At 33.0% G+C, this 27,723-nt stretch overlaps 1 protein-coding gene and 1 long non-coding RNA gene across 2 annotated transcripts; both read right to left on the bottom strand.

Annotated features, from left to right (window-relative positions):
* Nucleotides 1-938: 938 nt before the first annotated feature.
* Nucleotides 939-27,723, bottom strand: LOC126736005 (uncharacterized). The gene is made up of 3 exons (XR_007660585.1): nucleotides 27,347-27,723; nucleotides 27,243-27,281; nucleotides 939-1,179 (listed from the first exon to the last, which is right to left on the bottom strand). It is a non-coding gene; the product is annotated as an uncharacterized LOC126736005 (long non-coding RNA).
* Nucleotides 17,826-20,114, bottom strand: LOC126736003 (uncharacterized). Its single transcript, XM_050440174.1, has 2 exons — nucleotides 19,254-20,114; nucleotides 17,826-19,193 (listed from the first exon to the last, which is right to left on the bottom strand). The coding sequence occupies exons 1-2, from the start codon at nucleotides 19,580-19,582 to the stop codon at nucleotides 18,590-18,592; spliced, it is 933 nt and encodes a 310-aa protein (XP_050296131.1). The 5' UTR covers nucleotides 19,583-20,114; the 3' UTR covers nucleotides 17,826-18,589.

Below are 27,723 nucleotides of genomic sequence, written 5' to 3'. Positions count from 1 at the left end.
AATCATATAGCTTTAGCGGATCAGAAAATCAAAAAATTTACAGGATGTTTCATTTAAAATAACAAAGTTGCTACCACTTTTTGGTATAAGCGGCAACGCTACATCGCTAAAAATATTTTTAATCGTTAGATCACTAGCTAAGACCCATGATGCCAAATTTTCAAAAAAATTATATTTTCCGTTCTCCGTAAACGTCTAAGGTACCATCAACCATTAATCACCCTGTATAAAAAGAGTACGGAATAATCAATAAATAAATGAATATTTAAGGAAAGATATCCCCAAGAATAAATACGAAATATCGTTTAGGTAATAACTCAAGCATATCAAAATTGAGACAACTGGAAATTTTACTCATTTAATTTCGAAACTGACTATTTACGGCATTTGCATGAAACGTAATAAATTTCAGCAGGAAATTTATAGTGCCTCTTAAAATTTACACAGACTGCTTTGAGATAGCGGTTATTTCAAAGTAATGCAGAGGTTAAAAACGAGCTTAGATTTATTTGATTTAGTTTAAGTACAAAAATAAATTGCTTTTTATTAAAACTAAGACACACTATAAATTGTCTCTTATTAAATATTATACTAATAGCAGCGTATCGGGTCTATTTAAGTTCCATTATGAGTAACAAAAAATGGTTGCGAAATTATTTAATCATTATAGGAACTCTACTGATAAACTTTATAGGGTGATTCTTGCACAAAAAATTATAAATAAATTTTAAATGAATGTCCTAAGTCTTACTTGCGGATCTACAGGGTGATTTTTAAGTTGATACTTTTTTTTAACTGTGTATAGAACTCGGTAAAATATAAATTTTTCTCAAATAACTTTTTTCGATACATTTAAACGCTGTCCTAAATAATGAGTTGTTTTCTTGTAAGTTTGTGATGAATGAAAGAGTCGGTTCGATTAATAATACATTTATTAATCGTCTGGTACAGTTTTTACCTTAGTCTATGGCTTAAATTAATTAAAGATTCGTGAATTCGTGTTGGAGAAAAATTACCGACTAACCCTTAAAACTAAAACCAGTCATGTCTTCCTTTTCACACCACGTAAGTTCCTGGAAGCGCTTATTGGTCCGTCTTGTAGTGGCTACTACCATAGTGCTAGGGCTGGGCACTCTATTGACATTTGTTACAAGTTGTAATATTTTTATTATGGTGGTTCTAAAAAAATCATAGCTATTGACTCATGTGAATTGTTGACCTCGTCTGAAAAAGGTGTTGTGAAAATATTTTTCCAAAATACGTGCATCGAAAACTTAGTTTTCCACACCTTCTATACATGATGTATTTTGGATAAGCGAAACGAAAATGGATGTTTTTTAGCCAGTCTTATAACAATAAAAAAAGCGGGTGAAAACATTAAATGTTACCATAGCAACGCATAAAACACGTTGAAAGGGCATTTTGAACTATAAAAGTTTTAATATCACCTCACAAAATATTAATAAAGATTTACTGCCGAGTGAGTATAGGTATTGCGGAGCAAACAATGTGAGCACCACTTTAAATGAGCTCCCGTCGGTTTTGTCACCGCGCATCCACATCTCAGAGGCCAAGACACTTTGGTCGACTAGTAAACAATATTGTGGCTTATGACCGTCTTGCTCTTTTTTGTTGTGGCATGTGCCTTTTTACTACGATACTGTAATAAATTTAGTTTTTCTGGATTTAGCCAATTCTAGTAATTTATTTCTGTCAGAAAATAATAAAGTAACTATGAAATAAAATTTTAGAACACCTTAACCCTTATTTAGCTAGGCCTATTTCTTAAAAAATGTATTACCCATTTTATGTGGCTTATGACTTTTTTGAGTCGAAAAATATTATTCAGTATTTGTCATGTTAAATTTTTTTCCCATTTAAATGTTTAAAATTTTTTTACAGTCCCATTCCCAAAATAATGAAGCGGATGTATCAAGAGGCGTCCTAGAAACACCCGATAAAGCTACTCCGTCACGATGGCGAAAACAAAATATTCAAAGAAGAAAAAAGGAAAAAGCCAAAACCAAGCGTAACCTGGGACGCTGGTATGAGAGCAGTAGAGGAAAGAAAGTTGACGATAGAATGACTGGTCCTCCCTGTAAATGTCAGAAGAAGTGCAGAGAAAAGATGGTTGGAAAGGAAAACCAAATTTTTAACGATTTTTGGATTTTTGGATGTATTAAAGCTGTGCCGAAAAACGCTCATATAGAAAAAAAAACAAAAAGGCAAGAATCCTCCAGAAATATTAATTATCAATATTTTATAAAATTAAATGGCTTAGATCTACAACGATCTCTGTAAGGAAGAGTTTGCATCAGTGCATGGATTACAAAACTCTTCTAAAAGGGTACGACTTATTTGCAAACAGATTGCAGAGGGAAGAAGTGTTCCCAAAAATGACGAACGTGGAAGGCACCACAACAGACCCAAGAAGATTCCATATGAGCAAGTACAATCTGCTCATGACCACATCAACGCTTTTCCAAAGTATGTTAGCCACTACAGCAGAAAAAAGAATCCCAACAGAGTACATTTAGATCAAGACGTTTCCATCTCATCTCTGTACAAAGATTTTTACATTGACTGGTGTCAAGATAAAAACATTACACCAGTAAAAGAAGATATGTATCGAAGGATATTCTGTAATGAATACAATATAGGCTTTAAACTGACAAAAAGCGATACTTGTCACACATGTGACTCTCTAAATATTTCGATTAAGACCGAAGAAACTAATAAAAACGATCAGGAAGTGGAATCGACCAAAATTAGTAAAGACAAAATTGTGATTACTTTTGACTTACAACAAACACTTCCTACACCAAAACACGGTATGTCAGCCGCTCGAGTAAATTTTTTTTAGTTCTGCGCATTGCGTCATCTGTGTAACAGATGATGTGAATTTTTAAGCACGTAAACGTAAATACCTAATAGAAAATTTATTATTTGTGTGCCATATATGTGATTAATTTTTATTTAAAAGTTTGTTTGGCAGTTTAAGAAGACTTTTTATTATATAAATCGAGTATTGTGTGTTGAGTAGTGTCACCGAGGAGACAAAATTAATCTGAAAAATAGTAGGTGTTCAAAACATGTATTTTAGGTACCAAGGGGGCAGTGTTATTACTAATTAATACTATTTTGGTGTACCTACACATTTTCTATAATTTTGATTATTTTTTTTGTATGATTTTTTTAATGACTATGAGTTTTTGCATAGTTTTTACTATTTGGTGTACAAAATTGTTCTAAGTGGTGGCCCCCTCATATTAATAGGTACCAACCTTTATTTTTATGAATTTACCTCTCAATAACTTGTACTTCTCGATTTCAGCATGCATTTGTTCAGAACATTTTGAACATGATTGTTATGAAGTGCCTTTAAGATAGCGGTTACTGAATTATAATCCAAAGAATACTAGGATTTTAAAAGAAGATGCTTTGTTAACTTTAAATTTGCCATTAGCGAAGTCCTTAATGTCATCACAACTAAAAGAAAATCTTAGTCCAATGTTCATTCAACCCTCGACGAGCACAAACAGTGTATCTTATGAAGACACTAGCATCAATATGGACATTGATTCTCTGCCTGAAATGTAAGTTTTTTAGTATTGATAATTACATAATTTGAAATTTTATTTATGTTTTTTTATTTTTAGAAATCCATGTCAAGAACACCTAGACAAAATAGAGAAACTCACAGCAAAAGTTTCAGTATTAAGGGAAAAAAATAAAATGCTTTTAAAGAGACTTCAAAAAAAAATCAAAGAGGGATGAAAACATCCTTAATGAAACTTTTCTCTCCAGGACAAATTAAAAAACTGGAACATCCTGAAAAGAAAACTGTTCATTGAAGCCCGGAGGACATTGCATCGGCCATATCTTTACGCAGTGTCAGTCCCAAAGCTTATAGATATTTACGAGCTAATGGCTATCCTCTACCAGGGCTGTCAACTCTTAGAACCTGGGCAGCCACTTTTGATTTAACACCTGGTATATTACATAGTGTTATCAAAATGTTGAAGGGTTTAACATCGAATATGAAGCCCATTGATAAACTTTGTATTTTATCCTTTGATGAAGTGTATGTGTCCAACAGAATAGACATCGAAAAAAAATATGAACAAAAAATTGGACCTCATAAGAGTTGCCAAACTGTAATGATACGAGGATTATTAAAAAATTGAAAACAGCCCACTTTTTTTCAATTTGATCAATCAATGACAGCTGACATTATAAAAAGTATAATTATAGAATTGTATAATGTGGGGTTAACTGTGGTGGCAATAGTCAGCGACATGGGTCCTATGAACATGGGTTTATGGTCGCAGCTGAATATTGGACATACGAAAATTGCCATTTCATTCATCCGTCAGATGAAAGTTTAAAAATTTTTGTGTTTGCAGATGTCCTTCATTTAACTAAGCTGGTTCGTAATCACCTTCTTGACCAAGAATTAACTGTAAACGGGGAAAAATCGACAAAGTATGTTTCCAAACACTTCTAGATTGTTTAATATCTGAATTAACAATTGCGCACAAGATAACCGAATACCATTTAAATGTTACTGGAGCAGAGCGACAAAAAGTTAGGCCAGCGGTGCAGCTATTGGCCCGTATGAATAAAAATGAATCTTTTGCTTATAAGCAAAAGGTAATGCTCTGAGCAAAAGGTAGAAGCATAAGGATTTACTTCTTTACATATGAATAACGATAACCTTTTACTCACGAGCAAATGCTTCATAATAATTAGCAAAAGGTGGCGAAAACCTCAGGTCGAGACTTGTTTAATTTCATGTGATTACGTTTGGCTCAGACTAATAAGCTGGTTCCTTTGTGTCTGTGGTTTCATCTATATTTCTTGTTACTCAAGTAGTAAAAAAAAGCAAAATTACTTCTAGTGAAGAGGAAGTTGAACCACAGAGTAATATTAGTGAATGGAATTTTATTGCAAAGGAGATAGCCTCATACCCTGAAATTTTGATGAAATCACAAATTCCAAGCGCAAAGAAAAAGAAAGACCTAGCTGTCGAAAGAATTACAGCTAAATATGAAGCTTTTTTTGGAAAGAAAATCGAAATCACCAAGTTAATGAAGAAAGTTAATGAAAACATGAAAACAAGCCTAAAGAAAAAAACAGATATTAATAAGACCGGAAATCGAAAAATAAAGTTATTGGACTGGGAAAAATTATTGTTCAAAGCAATGGAAGGTGATACAAATCCGACAGTTAGTAGAATTGCAGGTAAGAGTTTTAATTTTGTTGATTTTTTTTTCTTAAATGTGAAAAACTACTGTGTTTGCGTAATCGATTTTTGAGCTAAAGTCAGTTTATTGATCTTCTTTATGAAAACGAAGGACGGATTATTAAAACTGAGTGTCATGCCATGTCAAAAATCAATTGTAATTTGATTTCTAGCCACTAGTTTTCAAGGTAACAATACTTCTCAATTTAATCTTCTGTGCTTGACTTTTTTTCTTTTGTGCCATTTCGACCTCTTTACAGGGGTTTTCACCTAAAACTCCGACCTCCGATTTTCCATAAATGAACAGAGATAATTTAGTTAGGCAAAAAGTAGTTGATAACATGATAACGGTCAAATACAATTTTTGCAAGGACAATTTATTAATCGATATCAGGGACCTCGTAATTACGAAATTTTATAAGTATTATGTACATCCAATTTATAGACGTTTTTGTCATTTACCCTAACTCGGTCGGGTCACTCGTGTGTTTGTAATTCTAACCTAATTTTTCAACAATAAAACTTTTATCACCCTGCAAATAAAAATATTTTTATAGGGGCCAAATCTTGTGGCGTGTTACAAGAAAAAAGTAAAACTGCTGAAAATGAGAGTTCGTCATCATCAGTAACAGAAAGTAACAATCCTGGCAAGCAAAACTATGCATATTCCAGCGATTCTGCAACACAATCCTCAAAAAGAAATGCATTAGCAACATACGAAACAGACGAAACAAGAAGTTTGACCACTTCAGAGCTGCAACGCTTGGTATTATTAGAACAACTGAAAACCACCAGGGTGCAGAGGGAATACTACAATGTGAAACTTCAAGAAATAATGGAAAAAAGTGGAAATACTGAAAAAATTACAGCTGTATGTTCCTTGACATATCTGGACTTGTAAATACTTTTTTTTTGGGCATAGTTGAAGTATTTTTCCATTTTGTTTTGTACTATATTCGTTTTTGTTATTACTACATTAGAATTAATTAAAATATTAGAAACCATAATCTAATGGTATTTTTTTGTCCAGTATTTTGTAAACAATAAACGACACTTACTTAAAGTTTGGAAACATACTTCAAGATTGGAAATCGACGTTTAATTTGCCCAAAGCAGCGCTCGATAATTACTCTTTCTTGTTTCAAAAGATTATTGTAACTCCTTTTAGTTGGATTATCGGGATTGCGAAATGGAATCATGAGCCATGGCTCGATTCCATAACCTTCGTCTCCAAGAAGTACGCTGTTCCTTGTTCTTGCCATAATTTGCCGAACTTCCAAATTTTTCCAAATTCTGCTGTCGTGGACCGATCCTGGCCAACTTACATCAACACTAGTGAACATACATTTGGCGTCACAAGTTGCTTGCACGTTAAGCGTTGCTTTTCCTTTCCGGTTGATATACTCATCACCATGAAAACTGGGTTTTTCTATACCGATATGCGTACAGTCTATGGCACCAATTGCAGTTGGGAAACGATATTTATTTTGCCATAAGTCCTTTGCTTCCATTATAGCATTATGAGAAGTAGGAAATTTTATCCACTGATTAGCTTGCACAACAATTCTATTAACGGTATTCACTGTTCGTGATACTGTTGACTGCTCTACACCAAGCTCCTCACCTATACCTTTTTGGAATCCAGGATCAGCCAGATACCTTAAACATATTTTCATCTTCTGTAAAGAAGAAAGAGCACCACCTCGCGTTTCTGTAGAAGGGCCCAGAAAATTATTAGCTAACCATTCCACATTACGATTTTCAAATCGAAATAGACTTTTGAAATCGCTATTTTGTGGAGACGACCGATGTTTATAATATTTCACCTTTCGCAAATTCACTACTTCGGCCAGTGAATATTTTAGGCACTACGAACAATTTATTTAACCGATCCGTTATCTATTCTCAGCAGGTGAGTCTAAGTCTTACTAGATGCAACTATTTTGAAGGATATGCTCACGACTGGAAGTAAAAACTCACTTTTATTCATACCATTTACTTTCGATGTAAGCAAATCCTCCTTTTGATAAGCATTTGCTCCGTATTTGTTAGAAAAAGGTTTTACTTTGATTATTATTCATATGGAGGGAAGGATTTGCTCTATATTTTGCAAGTATAAGGTTATGCTTCTTTTTATTCATTCGGGCCATTGTCAAATTCAAATGCAAAAGCGATTAGATACCTTGGGGAAAATGGATATATGCCAGATAACGTATCATGGAAAAGAGTAGCAGATATTTGTCAATTATTTAATGATTGGTTCGATTTATTGAATTTAAGAAATAAATTTTCAGGGTGCATGGAAAAAAATGCCTTTGGTACAGAACTGAGAGCCCAACAAGACTTACTAAATCAAGTCTCAAATGTAGTTCTGGGTATGACCCATAAATATTTGCTTCCTTTTCAGAAAGGTATAATTTTAACCAACAGGTCTATGATAGGTTTATTTGAGTACGTGCCAAAGAGATTTGGTATTGAATACATTTTAACATCAAGGCTGAACCAAGATGTGCTTGAAATTTTTTTTTCATACATTCGAGGAATGAGTGGGTCAAATGATCATCCCAGCCCCCTAGATTTTGTATATCGCCTAAGATGGTACATACTCGGGAAAAGTTCCTCTGCAATATACTAATACTCAAGAAACTATAGAGCCGTGCTTGCTTAAGCCTTTACAAGTAACATTAGAACCCCAACCCAAAAATGAAGTTTGTTTAACGCAAACAGTTCTTTTTAGCCTGACAAAAAATTCAAATTTCGATACCGATAAGTTTCTTGACCCGGAAGAGGTATTGTTAGAAAGTTACGACGTTTCTGAGCCGGCATACACAGAAATACATATTTCTGAGGCAGAAGGTAACGCTGAAAGTAACGAACTTCTGAAAACTTTCGAGTTAAAAGATAGAGTTAACGAGGATGTCTTAACGTACATAGTAGGATATGTGGCCTACAGATTCAAGGACAAATTTAACCTAGGTGTTGAAACAAAAAAAATTACAATTGACAGAGTGTCACAGAATTGGCTTACAGTTATTTCCAGAGAAAACCTTTTATATCCAAATGAGGAGTTATTAAATGCTACTAGGATTTTTAGAGGTTGAATTCCAAAACATGCATGGAGCATCATTGCTGAGCGAAAAATATTTATTTAAAAAGTTGGCAAATCAAACAATGGCCAAATTTACAACTGAAATCCCATATGAAGTTCTTTTTGTGTTTATCTAGAACTCGTACATACATCAGATTACGAGATTTGAATCGTAAAATTAGTTTTTTAAACATTAAAAAACGATTAGAACGCAAAATGTCAAAGTTTACTAATGTTAAAAAAAAATAATACTTAATTATAGAAAAAAATATATAAATTTGTCCTTTTATTACTTTTATCATGTTTTCAATAAAATCAGTTTTTATTTTTAAACAAAATGTACCTACTAAAAATGTATTTCTGTTTTATTTGAGAATTATTAGTCATAATAATTAAAGTGTATACATATAAAAATGAAGAAAAAATTAAAAAACATGTATTAACTAGTTCAAGTTGTGTTTTATTTATTTTTTAATTTAATTACTCATAGGTTTACTTATTCATAAATTTTATTAACAAAAAGTTTTTTTTTAATTTGTTTCACTAATAAATCTCGAATAGATTTTTTCGATTTACACTGTCCTACGAATTATAAGTCAACCCAACTCCATAATCCTCTAAATACGTAATACATTTTATTAATAATTATAACATTTTGGTTGTATTGTACAGTTAATAGACTTTTCCTGTATATTCTATAAAATAAAACAAATAATACTAAATTAAATTTTGCCCCCCTTAAACTATTAGTTCAGCGAATGAATAAATTTTGTCCGTTTTTATCCCGCGTCTAGTGGTATGGGATGTTACACACGTGACGTCACACCAACCGGGAAATGCATTATGTGTGCGTGCTGACATACCGTGTTTTGGTGTATCGTGCACCAAACCTAACTGTTGGTCCTGCCTTTTATTTGCAGAAGGCTTGGATCTACAATCTTGGTGTCCATGACTGCGTAAGTGGAAAACCAGCCATGTTCATGTGGCCGGAAACAACGGCAAAGCGAGGTAGTGAAGAAATCGCTAGTATTCTTCTAAAATATTTAATTCTAAAGACATAACTGGCCAAAAAGATCTTGTGATTTTTACAGATAATTGCGGGGGACCAGAATAAAAATTGACAAATCATATCACTCTGGTCGCAGCTCGTGAGAGAAAATAAATTTAGGAGCATCAAGCATAGATTTCTTATTTCCGGCCACACTTATTTTTACATTTTAATATATTATTTACATTTTAATAGGGTAATATGTTTCCGCTTCGAGTCTCAAAATCCAAATGTAATGTTGTTGAAACATGAACTAAACGGTAATTTTAAACCAGTAAATATCGGAAAACGCGGAAATAGGCTTTGCCAACAAGCCTACGGAATTTTAAAAAACTTGGAAAAAAAATCTGATGGCTAAATGGCAGATAGCAAGACATTTTACATTTCAAACATGGAGGTATATACAGGTAAACAACCGGAAGGTCCGTATCCGTCCAAAATAAATAACTCTCCAGACGAAGTTGTCAAAAGACTTGTTTGCAATAAAAGCGACTCAAATTTATCTTAATCGGATTTTTATTTCGTTAAAAACATAGACTGTACATCACTGGTTCAATTAACATTTATCACGGTATTAAAATACATAAAATGGTAAATTCTGCCGATATAAAATATCGTTACAATCCACGACGGCCACGGACTTAAACTTATGTCACCGTAACGAATAGTAATCGACAACCAAACTTAACTAAATTACCAAATACGTACAAAATATTATTTTTCAAGCCGGGAATACTCGGAAAACCGTCTGGCTCTTTTCGCAAGAAGAAGGAGTTTTCGTACGGTCAAAAATGTATTAAACTTAAATATTATTTAAAGTAGCGAATTTTCTTAACAAGACTTATTACGCCTATTTCTGGAACAGGCAGAAATGTTACCATAGACAATTGGTTTATGAGTTATCCGCTAGCTTTAGATTTGATAAGTCAACACAATTTGACGGTAGTTGGAACAGTTAGAAAAAACAAACGGGAACTTCCTCCAAATTTATCAAACGTCAAGAATCGCAAAGAAAACTCCTGAATATTTGGTTTTCAAGAAAGAATAACAGTAGTATCTTATACGCCTAAAAAAGGAAAAAATGTGATCATGTTTAGCACAATGCATCATGATGCTAAAATAAATATAGAAACCGGCGAAAAAGTAAAACCTGAAATTATCACGTTCTACAACAGCACTAAAAGTAGGGTAGACACTGTTGATCAACTATGTGCAACATACAATACTTCAAGAAACAGTAGAACATGGCCATTGACGATTTTTTTTAGATTACTATATGTTGCTGGAATAAATATATTATTAGCAAATAATATATTATTTCAATGCAAAAGAAAATATAAAAAGGCGGGAATTTTTAAAGAAATTAGGTCTGGCCTTAATATCTAATGCTGTTCAGGATAGGGCATCGAGCTCTAGAATACCGAGAGAGTTAAGACAAAAAGCAGCTAGGCTGTCAAATACTGAGCAACCATCAAATACACCAAAACGTTTCAAAGAGGGTACACAACGGCGTTGCCAAGAATGCCTAAGATCACGTAACCGTAAAACTAAATATAAGTGTCAAAATTGTGAAAAATATATATCCTTAGACCATTTAGTACCTGTATGTGGTACATGCATGCCTCATTATCAAAATAAATAAAAATAATTGTTGTTTAGAATTTTATTTAAAAATTCTTTGGTAAAGTTGAAATATTTTTTATTTCATATAAAATAATTTTTGGGTTAGTTTAGTTTTCATTAATAAATGCATATTTTTTCTATTATTAGTTTAAATAATTACTATTGAATAAAGTAGTTCAAATAAAACTTTTTTTTTATAAAAACTCTATATTATCTTTGGGGGTTTCACAAACCCCACCGCACTGCTTGCGTTACATTTACTCACCGCACTAACGCAGGGATAAGCCTGTACAGCTACGTAAGAAAGTAGAAGACTTGAAGAAACTCATGCAATATATCCCTCCCGTGAACCAAAACTTCTACCTGAATATTTTGAAAACAGCTTCTAATTCTGCTAATGTGAATGTAGGAACAGAAGAAAATGACGTGGAATGTGTTGATGGTGAACCCAATAATCTAGATTTTGACGAAGAGTTTTAGAAATCAAGAATCCAAGTTTTTGTTCACGTTTTTTTGTGTATTACTTGCATATCTTATTCAGATGTTATTTGTGGCTACTTAAAGTATTTTATTGCTATTAAGATGTGGTTCTATGTATTTTTATTGCAAAAATATAGCATATGTTTTTGATAACATAAAGGTCACAAGCCATATTTTTTCCATTTTTAAGATATATTCCTTTTTAAAAACAAATTACCAATTATTTTCTCTGAAATTAATAAATAAACCCATCGTCCATAAAGATTACATAGCATCGTTTGCTTGAGAACATATCTCTGATTTCAGGATTTAACCAAAAGTTTCATTTTAACTTTTCTCAATAAAGGCCAAATGTGGCTTATGTACCTTTATGTTATCCTCGAGCGCTTCATATTAAGTATACTAATAAAACTTGACTAAATACTAGTTTTCAGATTACCATGATCTATTTCTTTGCAAAGAATTTATTAATTTCAGCTTCATACCATTCACTTTTTTATCCGACTGATAAAGAGCAATTTCTTTTCTTTGCGTTTTACAAGTAGAAACTTAACGTTATGAAATCATTTTAAATTAGCACTTAAATAAGACTTCTACAAAGGAGATTTAACCATCATAAGCAAAGCTGTATATTTGCAAACCGTCTTGATTAATTCATTGCAGAGGAGCTATCAGACTCACTCTATATGGAAATGCGTTTGGTACTTATGGAGTTGAAGATTTTGTCTTAATTTAGATTTATTTGAGTTTTGTCATTAAAATACTATTGACCGGCATTAATTAAAGATCACTTTTGATAATGAATGAAGTCTTAAATTTAGGTAATACTATTTTAAGGCTCCTAAATGCTTGGTCTCATAAAACGTAAATTTAACTTACTTTAAATAATGCCTTAATTAGAAGACTACTTGAATATTATATCATACCTTATTTATCTTTTAAATGTTAAGACATTTGCTATGAAATAGGACTGATATTATATGGAAAGGAATCTTTCCAACAGAGTGTTTTGGTTTTATTTCACTTTCTTGCGACTACAAGCAAGCAATATCAATCTTGGATCCCATATAGAATATCAAAACTACTCTATTTGTTTGGCCTGAATCTCTTCAGATACATTTTGGAAGTTATAAATGAAAGAATTTTGAGCCCTTATGAACGTAAGTGTTAAAAGTTAATTAAATAAATGTATGTCCCAAAAACAAATAAATTACAAATTCTAATTTAACTGCATCAATTACACAGCCAGGATACAAGTCAAATTTCGCAGCCTTAGAATATTCAAATTTGAACATGTAATTATGCTAAAAGCAATTTGAAGCTGCTTAACATACTGTCAGATGTTGCAACATAGGCTCTGATTTACCTTCCGTAATATTATATCGTGGCACTACGTCTGCTTAAAGTCGTTTTCCATTTACTTTCCCGAACTTATGCTTTAATTATTCCCGTTGTTAGCGCAGTGCCGTAATAATTGCGACTCTGCGACAACACAATAGAGAAATTGTTGTCAATTTAAATAACAATGAGTTTTTCCGGAAGTGCTGTTTAAACTGCTGAATTGCCATAATCCGACCTGGATATTGCCCATTATATGGTTATTTTTCACAAATTTAAAACGTTTTAACCGGATATTTGTTCTTTCTAGTCGCTGTTAGCGGCTACTTGAAACTTATTAGATTAAATACAGAAAGTTGAATAGAAGTCTATATTTTGTAGGAGAAGGTGCATATTAAGATTACGAAATGGGAAAGTCTTTATCTCCAAGAAAAATGCATGCAGGTTATTTAGTTAAATGTATTATGCATTTCAGCTGTGTAAACAGCGATTTCTACATATTAAAGGAAGGTACTATAAGGAACTATTGTATATTAACGTTACGTCAACGGAAAAATTTTAATTTTGATTAATGCAAATGTTAAAAGAAAAAAGAGTTAAAAACAATAAAGGTAAAAGTTATTTTCTAGGGCTGATAGAATAAAAAGAACGTAAGCGGTCGAACTTAGCTTGCTCATTAATGCATGTGCAGTTTGGGGAGTTTATGGTCCTATTTATTTGAAATGCCTCTAACAACTCCAATTGTAACCCTTTCTCACAAACATGCAGAACCTTAGTGTTAGGTCCCGGATCAAAATTACGGCCAGACTCTAATATGTGGTTCGCAAAAGGAGAATTGGTATTGCTAATAAATGTATTTTTATTTCGGGTGGCAAGTCTTAAATGTTCGTTGACTCTGACTTCAATTTTCCTTCCTCTTTGGCCCACATAACAGATATCACATAATGGGTGGGAACAAGTTAACTTGTAAACTTCAGATCGGTGCGTTATCGGTATTTTATCTTTAGTGTTTACTAAATGTTTTGCCAAGTTGTTTTTGATTTTAAAACAAATATTAGGTTTAGTGAAATTCATTGGACTTCAAACACTGTGCAACACTTGAAGAAACGTTGCCAACGTAAGTAATAGATCGATAAGATCCGAGGGTGTTGGGTTCTTAATAACATTTATGGGATATCCATTGTTTCGAGCGATTTGTAAAATTATATTATATTCTTTTTTGAAATTAATATCGTTTAGTGGAATATTAAACGATCTATGAAAAAAACAATTAAAAGCGGCAAATTTTTGGCTAAAGGGATGATTAAGTAAAGGGTATTACTGTATCAGTGGCTGTAGGTTTGCGATATATTTGTAAAGGCAAAATGATTATTATAATTAGTGATTAAAAAGTCTAAGAATGGTAAATTTGATTCTTTCTCTAATTCATAGGATTATTTTTCCATCTCCGAAAGAAAATTCATCCCTTCACTCCTCTCATTTACTGCCTACTGAAAATACTCAAAGCTAACTACCCTGTTCGTCCAGTAGTTGTCTACATAAATTCTCCTGCTTCCAGACTTTCTTCTTGGTTATCTTCCATTTTACATTCTACGTTAAAGTTCAACAATCCTTTTTCTTATAAAAAATTCTTTTTAATTAACATTTATCTCCTATCCAGATACCACCCCGGATCCTTGCTTATCTCTTTTGATGTTACTAACTTGTTTCCGAGCATACCTCCGAGCTATTGCATTTTAATACTCAGAGAATTAGCTTATACTAATCGAGTCAGTCATTCTAGCCAGTTATTTTATTTTAGATTTGTGTTCTCTAGTCAATTGTGTGCTGCTTCAAAACTTTGTTTCAATTTGACAATAATTTTTTCGAACAAAAAACTGTATTGGCAATGGGCTCTAATTTGTCATTTTTTTAGCCGAATTGTTTATGTATAAACTAGAACAACAAATTTCGGAACACCATTTATTTAAAAAACATATAAAAACATGGGTTCGCTACGTAGACGACGACCTAGAAAACTTTGTTGATTTCATTAATTCTGTTCCTTCCAACGTACAGTTTACCTACGAGTTAGAGAAAGAATCAAGTTCACTAATTGTGATTAAAAGAATCACTAATCATTTTGAATTTAAATTTATTTTCGTTTAAATTTAGAAAAAAATATTAATTACCTAAATAGGATCTGATGCATTTATTTTTACCTTTTGTATATGATACCATCACAACAATTTGTTCAAAATGTCTTCCTCCAACCTCAATACACCGATTTAAACGCCGCACAAGATTTCAGCGGACTACACTAAAAATTTGATCCTCGTTTTGAATGATTTCAAATGCTGCTGTTATTCGTCCAATTAAGTCTAGCTCTGATTCTACTGGAGTTTCGTAGACTAAAGACTTTACATGTCCCCACAAGAAAAAATCGAGCGACGTTATTTCGGGTGACCTAGGAGGTCAAGAAACTGCTCCACATCTGGCAATCCAACGGTGCCCAAACCGCTGAGCCAAATACTCGCGTACTTGTACAGCAAAGTGAGCTGGCGCTCCATCATGCTGAAACCACATTTGCTGTCTAACGTTTAGTGGAACATTTTTAAGGAGTTCTGGGAGAACTTCTCTACGTAAGAGAGAAGAACCAAGAAACGCAGATAAATAGGTCCTGTTAACCGTTCTGGTAAAAGGTATGGCCCAATTAAATAAACATCAACAATGCCTGCCCACAGACCAACGATTCTGATGTTTTCTTGGAAAAATTGCATAAGGATTTTCTTTGTCCCAAACATGGCTATTCCTACTATTAAAAATACCGTATCTTGTGAAAGAGGCTTCATCGGACCACAAAACATATCGTAAAAAATTTGGTTGTGCAATGATGTGATCCAGAAGCCATCGACAAAATTGAACTCTAGGATGATAATCGGCTGCAGTCGTCATACCTTGAACTTTCTGAAAGTGGTAAGGATGGAGTTGTTACTCGTGTAGTACCTGCCAGACAGAAGCGTTACTCGTATTCATATTCTTAGCGGCGTCACGTGTGCTATTTGATGGTTCATCGGCAACTCGCTGAAGCACCTCTTCTTCAAATTCGACCGTTCTTACGGTTCGAGCAACACCAGTATCATGCCTCTTGGTCTTAAACATGCCTGTCTCAGCGAGCCAATGACCGCAATAAACTTTTTGTATCCAGGATGCTGTCGTTCGGGATAACGTTCATGATACAACCGCGATGCTGCTCGTGCATTGGAGTTTGTTGTTCCGTATGCCAAATGCATATCCGCCAATTTTTGATTGGTAAAGTTTTCCATTAGCAATAAATGTTTAAAAATTGCAAGCTATAAAATTTTTAAACATGACATCGAGAATTGACATTGATAAGCGTTGATTTTAAACAATTGTTGTTATGGTATCATGTATAAAAGGTAAAAATAAATGCAGCAGATCCTATTAAGGTAATTAATGTTTTTTTATAAATTTTAACGCGTCTTAGGGCCGTAGTGGCGTAGTGACGCATTTCCGGACATGGGTTCCTATACTCAAATGGATACTTCTGTTGCACTAAATAACCTCCAGAAGTTTGATCCCATAGTTCTGAAACAACCTGTATTATTATTAACTGAAATTTGTGAAGTTGCATTGTTTGGATTTTCTTCGGCGGAGAGCAGAACGTTTAATTATGTTTCATCAACAATTTTTGGACGACCTGATCTTGGCAAATCCCTAACATGATCTGAAGTAATGAATTTGTGCTCTATTCTAGTAACTGTTGACTGAGAAATAGGATGGTTTGGGTATTTGGCATTAAACAGTTTACTTATTTCTTTTTGCGTGTGCACTCGATCCCCGTACCCTAGTATCATCAAAATTTTAATTCGTTGGGTTTCCATTAAATTAGCCATTATTTATTCTGATAAAAACTATATTAATTTTCGAACTGACAGTGACATTCGAAAATGGAAATTCTTTACAAGTGCAACCATGGAAATAGACAGTGGCGAAGCGTGAACTTTTTTTTCGGGTAGACAAACAATAAAAATCGTTAATTAGAAAAAAATGTGTATTCAATATTATTCACTTTAATGAAATAGAGAATGAATGCGCATGAAATATTAACTCAAAGAGAAAAATTATGTAGTGATATAAAAAAGAAAAAAATAATTACTACTAGCATAAAAAGATAGATAGATAAAAATAAATACTACTTACAAAAAAACACAACATATGTAGGTATAACCATAACTTATAAATCCATAATATCCATTATTTTAAAATTAATTAAAGACAAATAAAAACACAACTAAAATACAATTGCCAATATCGAACAGTCGTTCATAAAATAATGACTAAAATATCCACTAAAAAAAACCTTTTCCGAAAATCGATAAGAAATAATAACATTTTTGACAACATATTTGAAAGAAAAAGTCAATATTTCCTCCAACTTGATTGTTGCCTGGCAACCGAAAATAACAGTAAGGAAATATTCATTTCTGTACTGTAAGGAAATGTTATTTCCATACAGTAAACTTTAGAACATAAATGCGAACAGGCTTTTTCCTAAACAATTTTATTTTTAAAACTTTCAGCACAAACAAGGTTAACATTATATTTTAAAATTATTACTTATTATTTGTTATATTTACTGTTATTTGACAATTAGTACAAGTATTGAAAACTGGAAGAACTTGGGAACTAATAGCATTATTTTGTTGAATATTTTCCAAACAAATAATTTATTACTATAAATAACTATTACTATAAATGATCTTGATGTATTGGTTTTTGAATCCGGTATGGTAACTAAAAGTTTAGATAGTAGGTCTTGTATATCTTGTACAGGGTGACCCAATAAGACTGTTCCTCGGCCATATCTCGGGAACTGTTCGTAAAAAAAATTAAAAAAAAAAAAATTATTAGGTAAATCGGTCATGAAAACTCGTTGAAAAATATTTTCAAGTTCTAAAAATTACCACCAGAGGGCGTAATTGCCATCTTAAATTTTAAAATTGCATTTTTCTTTAAATTTCGCATAACAACCAAATTTTTTTTTTTTACATTTTTAAAGAGAACCAGGTTATCTATGATTTTCGTAAAATAAAAAAATCAGCCATTTCAAAAACAAAGATGGTGGAGCGCGTTCAGTTGTTTTTGCAATAACTTGCTTTAACTTCTTAACGGTTTGACCGATTTTAACAAATTTGGTATCGTTGAAAAGAGCATTCCTTGGGCAATAAGAATCAACCAAAATATAGTTGATTTAGTTAAATCCTTTTCCGCCTGGGGGCTAGCTTTGACACCATCACCCAAAATCCTAAAAAAATCAAAAAAATCAAATGGAATGATATGACTTTTTCTTTATGAAAAAGTAGCCAAATAACATCCAAAGAGGCCAGTGAAAACCGTTTGTCAAAATGTCTTTCCTAACCGCAAATATTGGGAAAATAAGGAAAAAAAACGCATCCCGAACGTAATAAGTCACTTTAATATTATAGGTACGCCTTGGAAAATGAAACAAATGAAACATGAAAGGAACAAGAAAGTGATCTAATGGCGACCCAGGTGTTCAAAATAGCCTCCGTCATTTTGGACGCACATCTGAAGACGCTGATGAGTTGAAGAAACAGCAGTTTCAATTTCAGCTATTGGGATATTTAAGATGGCATTCCTAATTCTTGCAATCATATCCTCGCGGGAAGTTGGCCTTGTTGCATAGACTATATCCATAATCCTTCCCCAGAGATAAAAATCAAGGCAGGTTAAATCGGGAGACCTAGAAATATTCATTAAGTTTTAATACGTGTGCAATTATAAACAGAATCATTCCAAATAGGCAACGTCTAAAGATTCTTGTGTTAAATACTTGCCTTGGCGCCCAAGGGAATAGGCTTCCTCTTCCGATCCAACGGTCAGGGAAGGTGGCATCTAAATACTGGCGAACAGCAAGAGCATAATGGGCGGGGCAACCATCATGCTGGAAAAACATATTTTGGCGCACGTTCAGCGCAATATCTTCCATTAAAATTGGAAGAACATTTTCTAAGAAATGTAGGTATGTTAGACCATTTAATGCGCCGTCCAAAATATATGGACCAACAACCCGCCCTCCAATTATCCCACACCAAACATTTACACTATATCTCCCTTGATGCTGAACTTGTCCAAGCCAGCGCAGATTATTTCGGGCCCAAAAGTGCATATTATGTAAGTTTAAGTGCCCATTGCTATTGAAGGTGGCTTCGTCAGTCCACAACACAGTTGAAAGAAATTGAGGATTTTCTGCTATCATGCTTAGTAGCCAGTGGCAAAAATCTAGCCTTTGGTCGAAATCCGGAGGAGAAAGGGCTTGGTGTAAGTTGATATGGTAGGGATGTAGCCTAAAATAGCAAGAAATGTAAAAAAAAACCCTAAGATATGATATTTAGCAGGTTACATACCTATGGGTTCGAAGAATGCGGTGAACCGTACTTTGAGGAATACCCAAGTCTCGAGAAATCTCTCTAGTACTAATTTGGGGATTGATTTCTACAGATGCCAGGACATTAACTACATTTTGTTCGTTATTTTGCCTATTTCTAATCATGGCAGGTCTATGGATGCTACCTGTTGTTAACAGGCGCTGGGCCAAACGCACAAACACGCGGCGATGGTATCGTGGTCGATTCGGATAGCGCAAATAGAAGGCGCGGGCAGCGATGGTCGCATTTTGCAAACACTCAAAATATATCGCCAGCATATTAAATGCTTCTTGGTTAGAAATCGGCATTGCAGAAAAGATTCAAAATTCAAATAACTACAGTTTCTGAATGTAACACAGCAGAATAATGACAATAACAATGACAACAACACAGCAAATGACAGCTGTTATTATTTTATAATGCATCATGTTTCATTTGTTTCATTTTTCAAGGCCTACCTATAATATTAAAGTGACTTATTACGTTCGGGATGCGTTTTTTTTTCCTTATTTTCCCAATATTTGCGGTTAGGAAAGACATTTTGACAAACGGTTTTCACTGGCCTCTTTGGATGTTATTTGGCTACTTTTTCATAAAGAAAAAGTCATATCATTCCATTTGATTTTTTTGATTTTTTTAGGATTTTGGGTGATGGTGTCAAAGCTAGCCCCCAGGCGAAAAAGGATTCAACTAAATCAACTATATTTTGGTTGATTCTTATTGCCCAAGGAATGCTCTTTTCAACGATACCAAATTTGTTAAAATCGGTCAAACCGTTAAGAAGTTAAAGCAAGTTATTGCAAAAACAACTGAACGCGCTCCACCATCTTTGTTTTTGAAATGGCTGATTTTTTTATTTTACGAAAATTATAGATAACCTGGTTCTCTTTAAAAATGTAAAAAAAAAAAATTTGGTTGTTATGCGAAATTTAAAGAAAAATGCAATTTTAAAATTTAAGATGGCAATTACGCCCTCTGGTGGTAATTTTTAGAACTTGAAAATATTTTTCAACGATTTTTCATGACCGATTTACCTAATAATTTTTTTTTTTTAATTTTTTTTACGAACAATTCCCGAGATATGGCCGAGGAACAGTCTTATTGGGTCACCCTGTACAATCATTTTAACCAGCTCGTCCATTCTGCAAGCTCCGGAAATTCCAAATATTATATATACAGCTACCTACAACAATAAATAAGCATGTAAAGAATCTAAATATAATTTGAAGTTTTGTAAGTTACCTTAATCATTAAATATTCCTTGTCTGGAGCTTCCTGAATAAATTTGTTTATTTCTTCTTTAGTTAAAATCTTGGATTTTTTTGGCTTATAGGCATGTGCTTGTTGTTTCAGGAATGCCCGAAGTTTTGAATATTCAGATATATCCACATCATCTCTAATTGCAAGGGTTGCCTTCAGCATTGAATAATTGGCCCATAAAGTTGAAGAATTCATCTTGGAACCAAGCTCCAAGAAGTATGCCATTACAACATTTTCCGAGAAAGAAGTTACATTTTTATTCGTACGGTAGTCCATGAAGCGGTTGTATGCATAGTTATACTTATTTCTAGATTTTATTGGTAACAATTCATCCAATGATGCAGCATTCATTGCCTCCGTGAGTTCTGGGAGGGTTTCAGAAATGGAACAGTCATCATCACTCATCATTTTACACGTTACTTTGGCTTTTTAAAACGTTAAAAAATCAACACTTTGGAAAGACGCCACAAATAAACTTTTCACTCGTCAAGTTTGACAATTTAAAATTATGTACTTCGTTTCCGTAGTTACAAAACAATGTTTCATGGCTTCTTTTATTTAAGGGAAAAATAATAATGTTGATTTAAAATTTTTAACATGATTAGTAATAATTTACCGTAATTTTAATGATTCCCGATTTTCGGAAAAATAGTATGTAGACCTCGTAGGAAAAGCCACATTCCCGGACTCCGTATTGCCAGTCTCGGCTTGCGCCTCGACTGGCAATTTTTACGATCGCCCGGGAATGTTAAGCTTTTCCTACTAGGTATACAATATACTATTTCTATACACCCAAAAATAAAAATACTATTTATTAAATTACTATAGCACGCGTCCCCACCAAATGCGAAGATGTATTGCGGCCGACCAGATCAAGCGTGTCCATAAACAATTACCCTCAACAGCATAATAAAATAGCTGGTCGACTTCGATAGACAAAAGCTCGAATGTCTTTTTGCGAGTAAATTTTGCATACGTAATAGGCTGAATACTGATGCGGCCGGACCTCCGTCACCTGCTTGATGCCTATTTGGTTCGATTAGATGTTCCAAATGTCGGAAGACAAATATCAATGTGTCTTCCTGGGGCTCGTATACATTAATTGCGTGTCAGCCCTGCATTTTTATTTTAATTGGTGTGTCAGGCGGGGCGCGCCTTAGATATTATTATAGATAGATAGATAGAGGTATTATAGCCGTTTAGATACTACATAATAATAGTAAGGAGAGCGACTACATTCTGTGTTATTTTTTTTTTAATTTTAATTCAACAATTACATGAAATAATTACGTAATAAATTAATGACAAATAACTGGATAATTTTGGGTAGACAGTGTCTACTTTGTCTACTCGTACGCTTCGCCACTGGAAATAGAAACAATTGGCAGTGTTTATAACATTATTTTTATCCTCGATTTTACCTTAATTTGTAAATAGATGTACTTATTTGTTTTTTTGTTATTTAAATGTAAATATTTCAGAAACAGTTGAATTTTGAGATAAGGTGTGTTATATGAAACTTGCTTGGAATTCCGCCTATATTTCACAAATGCAATAAAAAATATAGCATTCCATTTAAAAAAATGACCGATGACGTCATGTCTTTTTTTTGTTCCACCTTGTATACAAAAATTTATGTGAAATAATGCCCAACTTAAAATAAAAATCGACGGGTCCGAGCGTTTTCTCAAAAAATAATGTCTCTAATTTATATCGAATTTATGCGGAACTTTAGGCGGTCACTGTATGTAGAAATCTGTATCGTCCTAAGTTAAAATTTTATATTTGAAATAGTAGATGTCCTTATTGTTTTTAATTTTAATTCTTTTATTTATTGTTGTTTTTATTCCCGATAAAGAGTAGTTTTTTTTGAGTTTTATTTGTTGAACATATATGTTTTTTGTGATGTTCTGGTAAGTTCTAAACCTGTAATGTTATAGCGAATAAGCTCCTTTTAAAAATTGTCTTGAATTACCTGTGTTTTATTTCAGTATCTGATGATGGCTGTCTACACAGCCGAAATGCTTAATACATTTAACTAAATGACCTACATGCATTTTTCTTAGAGATAAAGACTTTTTGTAATCTTTACATACTAAAAATGGTGAAAGAGTTTTCTGGCGACATTAGAATCGTTGGATTAGATAAACGCTCCACCTTTAGCATAGTTGAGGGTAAGTGGAAACCAGGTAATTTTTGGATAGGGAACGGGCAGAATATGGAAACAATGGATACTGAAGAAACCTGTAAGTATTAAAAAAATAAATAAGCTCAAAGTATAAGAGATCATCGGCTGAAGGAGATGATAGAATTATGCGGAACAAATTAACATGGAAGTTTATTTAAGGAACGAAGGTTTTTTTTTAAATTATTTTTGGTAGCAGGAACTTGTACATGATCGTACCGATCAGAATGGCATACAAAACCACTACATGGGAGGCATCATGTGTAAGACCCTGTTTATTTTCTAAAGAATTGAAATATTTTTCTTAGTCATTAAGATGATATTTATCGGTCTGACCGAAAAGAGGTCCAGGATATTTACAAAACTAAAGCTAGCTCAGCGGTACCGTAAGTAACCAAATACGGTTTACACTTAGCGTTTCCCCTCGGGAATTATTTTTATGGGTTTCGATAAAACAGTCTGAGATAAATATTTGGTTTATAAAATTTATTTGAGTTTTGGTCACTAAAGAGTGAAGTTTTACCTTTTTAATTAAAAATGTAATAAATGAAATATTTTAATGACCGATTGTTGCTTGTTTCTTGTTAAGATACTGAGCTGGTCTGGGACCATTGCACAGCTCGTTGTATTTAAAAAGGCTTTGTATCTGGAGAGGACCCTCGCGTTTTGGTGTCCATTGCACCCCTCAGTACAAAGTGTGTTATCGTCAAGTGATCTAGATCGGAGATTGCTGTCTCAATCTCATGTTTTATGATAATGATTTTGGTAGCATTTTGGCTACGATTTGTGAGTAATGTAGTGCTCACGTTTTGGCATATTGAGCGATTGTATATCATTCAATATCAGTACGTTGTCGTTACTGGGAAATTTAACAATCGGATAAAAGTAAGAAATTGGTGAATAATGAATTTTGGGATATTTAAGTGAAGTGGTTAAATGTTGGTGAACATGAATTAAATGCTTATTGTAAAAGTAAAATCACTGAGCAAGTTTAAAACATATTAATTCATATTATTCATATTAATGAGTTTTACTTAATTTTTTATTTGTTTTATATCACAATATAATTTCTATTAAAATCACGTTTCAGTTTCATTCGAGAGTTATTCTTTGTAAAAAAAATACTAATAATTTATTATTTTATTCACTAATCATAAATATCATCATAAATAATAATATAATATCATAAATAAAACTATATCATAAATAATAAAACTTTCAAAATTAGTAATAACATATGACATATTAGATTTTACTTAGGCATCGTTAATCTTGTCACATACGCCCTGAAAAATTCATTGGAACTTTCCTAAAAGAAATTAAAATACAAGGGGGGCATTGTTTTAAAAACCAAACTGACAGGACACGTAAAGGCGGCAAAAGCGGCGGCACAATGAGAAAAAGTTACAAAAACGTGTGTTTCCGATGTTTCCATTTTTATTGTTTACGGTGGCGGTGGCGTGCGATAACAATATCTCGCCATTCAACTGTTGTTTCTCCAAAGCGAAAGCGATAGATTACTTTCATTAATTTTGAAGACGCCGACGTTTCGGGAAAGGAGGCCAAATTAGGAATAATATCTTGCCGAAAGGGCTTTTATTGTTGATATCCAGGGGTTGCTTTTTAGCACCCTCTTTATTTATAATTGCCTTATTACTTTGATCAATAAATCTGTGTATTAAGCTTTTAAAATGTTGTCACAATTACCTTAAGATAATAATTATAAGGCTCAGGATTTAAAAAATTAATTTGATTTGATATTATATCCAATTAACAAATTTTTATATAAATAAAGGAGAATCTAAGGATAAATAAGAAAATTTTCCCTAAAAAATAAAATTTTTAAAAAATCAAATAATGTTTATCTATAAATTCATTATCAAGACACTAATAATATAAAATAACAAACTAATATATTATTTTCGTAGTATCCTAAGAATAAGCTTGTAAAAATCGAAACATTCAAATTGAAGCAAAAGGGACAAAAACTATTAATTTAATTTTAAATATCTATAACTATTTAGATTTTAGTTATTTAACTCTAAACTATAAAACAAGATTTGGAAAATTTGGTAGCATTGAGTATACAAATGTAAAATTTTTTAGTGGTCTAAGTGTGACCATATAAATGTCAACACATTGAAATTTGTACAAAAAGTTTATGTAAAATGCATTTAATGTAAAATTCTTTTTAATTTTCGAGCGTGTAAGATAGTAATTTCTAAATTGATTTTTGCTATAAGTAACGTAATAACATAAGTAACTAATTATGAATTCGTCACAACAATACAGATTTTACTTAATTCAAAGGTATGGGCCTAATTGTTTAGATATTTTTAGACAGTTAGAAAAACGTATATTAAACTATCTCACAGTGAAAATAGTAATATTTTTATATAAATGCACAATCAATAATTTAGTATCAGAATGTTTAAGATTACACACATGATACATAAATAATAAAACACATAAAATCTTAGAAAAGCAAGTAAAGCGTTATTAAAACAAGGAATTCAATTTCATAGATATAATTAAATTAATTTAAATAATGAATTACAAAAATTAAAAAATAACTTATTTAATTTAGTTAATTAAAATGATCATATATGCTTCTGTATAAATAATAGTTATTTAAATAATTTTCACCATGTTTAAAAGGGTGTCATTGATTAGAAAAGGGTTCTAATCAATTGAGGTTCAAATCATTGTTATACGTTCATGTACGGGATGCTACAACTAGTGTTGAATTGTGGTCAATTTTAAAGAAGTTGTATGATGATTCCGGGAACAGTAAAAAGATAAGTCTTTTACGCAATTTAATTTCTGTACGGTTGGAGAATTGCGATACGATGCAATCCTATGTTAACCAGGTTATAGAAACAGGACAGAAATTGCGTGCTACAGGATTTAAAATAGATGATGAATGGATTGGGTCATTATTATTAGCTGGACTCACAGAAAAGTTTAGTCCTATGATTATGGCGATAGAGCATTCTGGGATGAATATTTCAGCTGATTCCATTAAACAAAAATTGTTGGAAATGAAATGTAATGTTATCAGTGCTTCAGGTAGTGCTTTTGCTAGTAAATGTTCGAGTTCCAGTTATTCAAAGTCTAGTTCGCAGTATAAAAAGCGTGATAAGAAGAACAAAAGTGAAGTAAGGTGCTCCAAGTGTTCTGAACTTGGACATTTTAGAAACAAGTGTCCTCAAAATAGATCTGAGAAGTCAGGTAATGATCAGAAAGGAGTGAATGCTTTTAGTGTTGTTTTTCTGACGAGTCAATTTAATAAGTCTGATTGGTATGTGGACAGTGGTGCGAGTATCCACTTAACAACCAATAAAGATTGGATATTAAATGGGTATGAACCTGAGATCCAAGAGATTATGATAGCTGATCGAACAGTTGTAGAGGCCAAGAGTTGTGGCAATGTTCTAATTAATACAGTGGTTGGAAATAAAACTATGTCTGTAACGGTCCAAGATGTTTTATATGTGCCAAAATTGACTACAAATTTGTTGTCGGTAAGTCAATTAATTAAGAATGGTAATACTGTGGAATTTGACAAAAATGTTGCCACATCAATAGCAGTTATCTTAATCAGATGAACTTGCAAGAAATGGTGAAAGGGCTGGATTACAGTGGTTTGGTTAAAACTGAAAAGGCAAATTGTGAAATTTGTTGCGACGCTAAGCAGTCAAGATTACCATTCAAGGAGGACGGTACTAGAGCCAAGTTTGTTCTGGAAGTAGTACACACAGATCTCTGTGGCCCAATGGAAACGGTTTCTCTAGGTGGGTCTCTTTATCTAATTTTAAGAAGTTTAAAGCTAAAGTCGAGAACTACACAGAGAAAAAGCTTAAAATAATCAGGAGTAATAAGGGTGGAGAATTCACTGGACGTGACATAGAAAGGTTTTTTTGCACAGAATGGTATAGTACACCAGAAAACTAACAGTTACACACCAGAGCAAAATGGAATGTGTGAGAGGTTGAATAAGACTGTGGTTGAGAAAGCAAAGTGCTTGTTATTTGATGCGCAGATGGATAAGAAGTTTTGGGCAGAAACAGTTCATACAGCTGTCTATTTACGAAATAGAAGTATGGCTTCAGGACTTAGCAAAACTCCATTTGAATTGTGGTATAGCAGGAAGCCTGATGTCAGGAATCTAAGAATATTTGGTAGCATTGTGATGGTGCATATTCCAAAACAAAGGAGATTGAAATAGGATAAGAAAGCTGTAAAACATATCTTGGTTGGTTATGTTGACACAATAAAGAGCTATCTAGTATATAATTCAGAGACAGGGGCTGTAACCACAAGTAGGGATGTTATAATATTGGAGAAGCCAATTGATGTTAATGAGACAACAATTACAATGGACGAGCCCGAAATTATTAGAGACTCAGTTTCAATAGGAGACTCAGATTCAGTGGGAGACTCTGAAGAGTACCAAACTTTGGAGGAGGCGAGTGACAGTTTAACTGATGTTCGCGAAAATAAATCTTATGAGTAATACTTACCTGATGAAGTCAATTTACCAGTGAGAGGGGAAGACACACCTGCGGAGGCAAGAAGATCAAGCAGAATACCTAAGGTAAAAACTTACAGTGACTATGTGACTTACCTGATAGGTGAGAATCCAGATTTAGATGATCCTGTGACGTTCGAGGAAGCGGTATCCAGACCTGAGCGTTTTTGTTGGTTGGAGGCGACACAGAAAGAGCTAGATTCTTTTACTGAGAACAAAGCATGGGATTTGGTGAATGCTCCAGAAAATGGTAGTGTAGTAGAGTGTAAGTGGGTATTTAAAAGGAAGCATGATGCTGACAAAAATGTGATATATAGATCCAGGTTGGTGGCCAAAGGATATACTCAAAGGTATGGAATTGATTTTGAAGAAACTTTTTCTCCAATTGTCAGACACTCAACTCTAAGATTGTTGTTGGCTTTGTCTGTGAAGCTTAATTTTGAAGTTTGTCATTTAGATGTCACAACGGCATT

Source organism: Anthonomus grandis, chromosome 1 (genome assembly GCF_022605725.1).
Source record: "Anthonomus grandis grandis chromosome 1, icAntGran1.3, whole genome shotgun sequence".
Lineage (NCBI taxonomy): Eukaryota > Metazoa > Arthropoda > Insecta > Coleoptera > Curculionidae > Anthonomus > Anthonomus grandis.
The sequence above is the reverse complement of the archived record's forward strand: the minus strand, read 5'-3'. Positions and strand labels throughout refer to the sequence as shown.